At 33.6% G+C, this 5,251-nt stretch overlaps 1 protein-coding gene across 1 annotated transcript; it reads right to left on the bottom strand.

Annotated features, from left to right (window-relative positions):
* Positions 1–2,136: 2,136 nt before the first annotated feature.
* Positions 2,137–2,769, bottom strand: LOC137829256 (protein FAR1-RELATED SEQUENCE 4-like). Its single transcript, XM_068636056.1, has one exon. The coding sequence runs from the start codon at positions 2,767–2,769 to the stop codon at positions 2,137–2,139; it is 633 nt and encodes a 210-aa protein (XP_068492157.1).
* Between the last annotated feature and the right edge of the window lie 2,482 nt (positions 2,770–5,251).

Here is a 5,251-nt window from a genome sequence, read left to right as displayed (position 1 = left end):
CCTTTACTTTTTTAACTGACACAGTCCTCACAGTATGTTGATCCTTGTCTACATAAGTGGTGATCACAGTATAACTTTGTTCCCCATGCACAAATAGAACATAATTTTCTTACAAATATTATCATTGACAAAGTTCATATCAAACAACATTGCTGTAAGCATTGACATCCCATTTTAAAAGGTGGGATACACAATAAGACACCACATTTGCAAACTAAATAAAAATGCATGACGTATTGGTCACAATGTCAAATCCTTTGTTAATATCATTCCAAAAGTTCGAACTTGTAACGTTGTGATGTCACTTTAAACTATGACCTGCAAGGAAATCAATATGCTTAGAGGTGTAAGTTAAGTGTAAAATAATTGTACTGGGTTCAACATAACACAAGAACAATTTTTAATGTACAAACCTATTCAATTCTGCTGCACTTGAATGTTGTGAATTATTTACACTATTATCCAATGATGTCAAAAGTGAAAGGAATCATATTGAAGCTCCGATTGGAACCTACAATTGCAAAAAATTGAATGAAGGAAGCGAAAACATTAAACAAACTTTCACACTTATAACAACAACAATAACTTACAGAAAGCCCTTCACTTTCATGTGTTATCCCAATGCATGTGTTCACATTCACTTCACTTTCAACACACACCCGAGAAGGAACATCTACAAAATTTCTTTGTTCATGCCTCTCCTATAAGAGAAATGAATAAATTTAATTCCAAAATAGTTGGCCTATAATATGTTTCATATATGTGATATTCCATTGCATTCATAAATGTGATACATCAACTCGAAATTTAGATTGAAATGTGGACAAAGTTTGGCATTGCACTAACCGAATTACGCATAATGGCAACTTGGTGTATACTAGATGAAGTTTTTACTCGAGGACCTCTCTCAGTCCATGACTTCTTTCGTGTAGATCATGGACGTCCCTTTCTGTTAACAGCAATAGGGCTACGAACTTCCTTGTTCATGTTCAAAGTGATATGATTAGGTGACATCGGTGATGGAGGAATGCCAGACAACACTGGTTGGGTCACAATTGTAGAAGTTTGTTGATTATCCATGTGTTTGGCCAGAAAATCATCAAGACACTTATGTAACTGTTCTGTTCCACTTGTTGAGGCACTTGCAAGTTCAACTATATCATAAAATTTCTTGCACAACCCGTCATATCTATGAATTTGTGGATCATTGTCTTTCATCCCTGATGAAGCTCTTATGTAGGTGTGTTTTCGACGAAGATTTTTACTCCATCTGCTCAACACATATTTCATTGGTACTTGTGCCACTTTTTCCTGTGCAAGAACAACCAAGCAGTGTTGACACAAAATTCCCCTAAACTCAAATAACAAGCATGTGCAGGAAATATCAAGGTTATCCCGGTTAAAAGACACTTCAAAGTTCATGTGTTTAGTTCTTTCATTACAAAAGGACTCTTCAACAACATCGAACCGACAACTTTGTCCCTCAGCAAGCACATTATGAGCAACACAATTCATTTTCAATCTAAATTCTACTTGCACTTCGTTGAATTTGGCATGTGTACTCCATTTGGAATTGTCTTTCGATGCTAGACTGGGACGTGCAAGGAATAACGGTGTTCAACGAAGCAAAGTCTGCTTGACATTCTAATTGTGCTTTTTTTTGTAGTGCATTGTCATATTGATGTACAAATTGTTGGAGTGTGGTCATTGAATTGATATAGCCATCAAAAAAGGCGTTCATGCTCTTGCTCCTTTGTGGTGTTGACATCCCTGCCCAAAAGAAATTCTTAAGAAAACATGGCACCCAATGTTGTCGTTCTTCGAATAGGGTAGTCAACCAAACATTTTTACTCAAATCATATGCAATAATGAAATTTTCCCAGGACGACAAGATAGTAGTCCACAACCCAACAAAATAGATTGATCGTGATGATTAACACCCACAAATGGTGCAAATGTCATGTCATATTTATTAGTCAAATATGTAGTATAAAAAACATAGAACATCCCCAAAGCTTTCCCACGTTGCCCGACTTCGTGCATCGGCCCAAAAAATGTGACGGATGCGGTTATCAATGTCGAAATCAATGTCAAAGAAAAAGTGTTGATTAAGCTCCCTCATATGAGAGAAATGAGTTAACAGTGCTTTCCCATCTCCTTCCTTTCCCAAAGCCCTCCTTTGTTTCCGACATAGTTTCGCACATCTCGTTCAACAAATTCTAGATTATCATAACCACTAGTTGCCGAAACAAACGACAGAAAACTCTTATTAATTCGTACCCCAACATCGTTATTCATATCAAACACCCTCTTTGTGTGTAAATTGATTCTTCTATTACCCCAAAACAACCGTGACTTTGTTGTACTAAGGTCATGTGAATGTTCTTCGTGCACAGACATAATATACCACTTTTCATTTTTTATCCCAACAGTTATTCGAGCTGGACATTCAATTCTTTGAGTTGGTTGGGTATTAACTTTCGTCGGAATAGGCGAGACATATTTTCCGGCTCTTGCACACACCAACATGAAGTACCTTAGCTCTTTGTCCGGTCTTTTCTTAGAACTTCGTGTTCTGATGCCAAAACCCTTTGAAATGGCATATTGTCGATAAATTTTTTTAACACTATCAAAACACATGCCCACTATAGTAACCAAATCATCATCATTATTAATTCCTTTGCAATTAACTGTGTTGGAAGTCTCACATTCTTCAAACAAGGATATTTCATCAAGGCTAATATTCTCCACTTCGTTAATGTTCTGCATTGTTAAAAACATTATTGGATGCAAGTATTAATATAGTACATTGTAAAATAAATTAAAGAATAATTTTCCACCTTGTATGCTATTCAAAGTAAAATAAAACAAGTAAGAAGACACACAAATATTCTCCATTTTGTTCAAAGTCTACAATCTTTAAAACATTCTTCTATGTAAGTATTAATATACTACATTCTTTACTAAATAAAACAACATTATCCCACATCGTATGATATTCAAAGTAAAATAAAACAATGATGAGCTATTACTGAGATATCAAAACTGTAATAAATGGAAAACAATATGACAAATCATGACTTTGGGTGGAGGTATTGAATGTGTAGGTGAAGAAGTATCCAAATCCATTGAATGCAGCGTTTGAAAATGACGTTCACATTGAATGCAAAGGTTGAAAAGCACCTTCTTGTAGGTGTGTATTGAAAGAAAGTGTTAATGGAGTAAATGGAAGCATTCCACCACCGTCCTTGTGAAGGAAGCACCTTCAACGAATTAATGGAGTCATAGCAACATAGTTATTATACAGTAGTGATTTCAAAGAAACCCTTTTCCTTACTTCTCTTTGCCTTCTCAATCAATCAAATCATAGTAGTTCAAATGCATTAATGTGAGTTAATGCCAACACCTACCAATCTCGTCAAACGTGCCTTTCAAAAAATAAGTACAAAAGTGCACATAGCTAATGGTAATACCTTCAGTAGAAAAGATTATTCAGCTACAAATAAAATAATAAAAATTTAGTAGTAATTATACTTTACACATAAAACTTTCATTTATTATTGTTAATAAAATAATAATAATATAATATGAAATCAAATACAGTTCAAGAAAAGAAATCGTACATTATTAATAAAATAATAATAATTTAATTCTTAATAAACACTTCACGAAAAACTTTACTGATAATGAAAGAATAATAAAAAAATAATGTAATATGAATTCAAAAGTACTTTACATAAAAATTTCATTTGCCATATTAATAAAATAATAATAATTTAATATGAATTGATGACAATATATACTAATGACCATGTGCCAAGTTCATAGATTTTAAGCAATTCCTACTTTTCTATCTTCTAACATGAACTTCATACAACATTCATTCTTGGAGAAAAAAATTTCTAATGGAAGAATGGGAGGGTCTTGATATTGATACAACTGATATTGCATCATTTATACGACCTGCAGGTAATGTGCAAGCTGTTATTCTTAACTGCAACTTTGAAGGCCCTGTGAACACACAAGAATTTATGAATCGCATAGGTGACGAAAGTCATCTACGTGACTTTACCTCCAATCCATGGAGGTGGGCAGAACAATTTCTTCAATTTCATGGTAATGTTCATCTTTTTTGCAAATTTTGTGTTACACTTATAACCAAACTTATATTTTGACGTGATTACCTTGAAGGACTAATTGATGGACATGATTGTGGCCAAATCTCATACTTGAGTGACATCAAACAATCAACTGTATTTCCATTGTTGACTTGTGTCATCAAATCTTGCCACCGGAACGTAATAGGAGGCATGTCTATAAGTTTAAAGGTATGTTATGTACTATTGTTCTTTATGTAAAACTGATGCATTTCAGACTAAAATTGTGTTCAAAACATATGCATTACAGGACCCAAAAGGGATAGCAAGCACAAGTGTTCACCAAAAAGTATTAATTGATGCAGAATTTGGAGCTGACATCATTGTAGGATCAGTATTAGTCTTGAAAAAAGTACGTCATCTGAATCATATGTTGTTTAACACAATTTTATTTTATTTGAATTTATTATCATTTATGCTTTTAGGTAAAGATTTTTTCTCCGGATCCAAGAGTCTTCTATCTTCAAATAACAGTCAATAACATTGTTAAGGTATTTCACTTAAATGACATAAATTTACAATTTCTTACATTGTTGCAGTAACATATTCAGTAACATATTGACAATAATTAGGTTTTCAAATTTGACATATGTCCACCAACTGAAGAACAAATTCGTGCTTCCAAGCCAGTCATACGCGTTCCACTCATTCTAGGTACATGTAGACCATCATAAGTTTACATATGTGCAATTATGTATATAATGTCACAATTGTTATTTATATTTTCTTTGCCCTGTGTATTATCAGATGCAAAGTATTTAAGATTTGTGAATGAGGAAGAAAATCGCGAAAACAAAAGCTGAAGAGGTTGTTTATGACCATGCCTGCTTTCCATTGTATGACATGAAAATGCATTAGTAACTTTTAAAGTCATTGTAAGAACATGATGCTTATTAATTATGTGAGTTAAAGTTTGAATTTCCACGTTTGCTATTTTATTAACTCTTACGAAAAATTCCCTTAAACACTATCATAGCTAAACATTTATCATAGTTTAACCATCCACCCACCTCCAACATGTCCATCAATTCATCCTGGTTCTCCAAAATACCCAATTAAAAAATTCCACAATTCGTGCATGGGGCAGAAAGTTA

The sequence above is a fragment of the Phaseolus vulgaris genome, chromosome 7 (assembly GCF_000499845.2).
Source record: "Phaseolus vulgaris cultivar G19833 chromosome 7, P. vulgaris v2.0, whole genome shotgun sequence".
Lineage (NCBI taxonomy): Eukaryota > Viridiplantae > Streptophyta > Magnoliopsida > Fabales > Fabaceae > Phaseolus > Phaseolus vulgaris.
The sequence above is the reverse complement of the archived record's forward strand: the minus strand, read 5'-3'. Positions and strand labels throughout refer to the sequence as shown.

Excerpts from the sequence above, each read along its gene's own strand:
- LOC137829256 (XM_068636056.1), bottom strand. The coding sequence starts at position 2,769 with ATGCAGAACATTAACGAAGTGGAGAATATTAGCCTTGATGAAATATCC.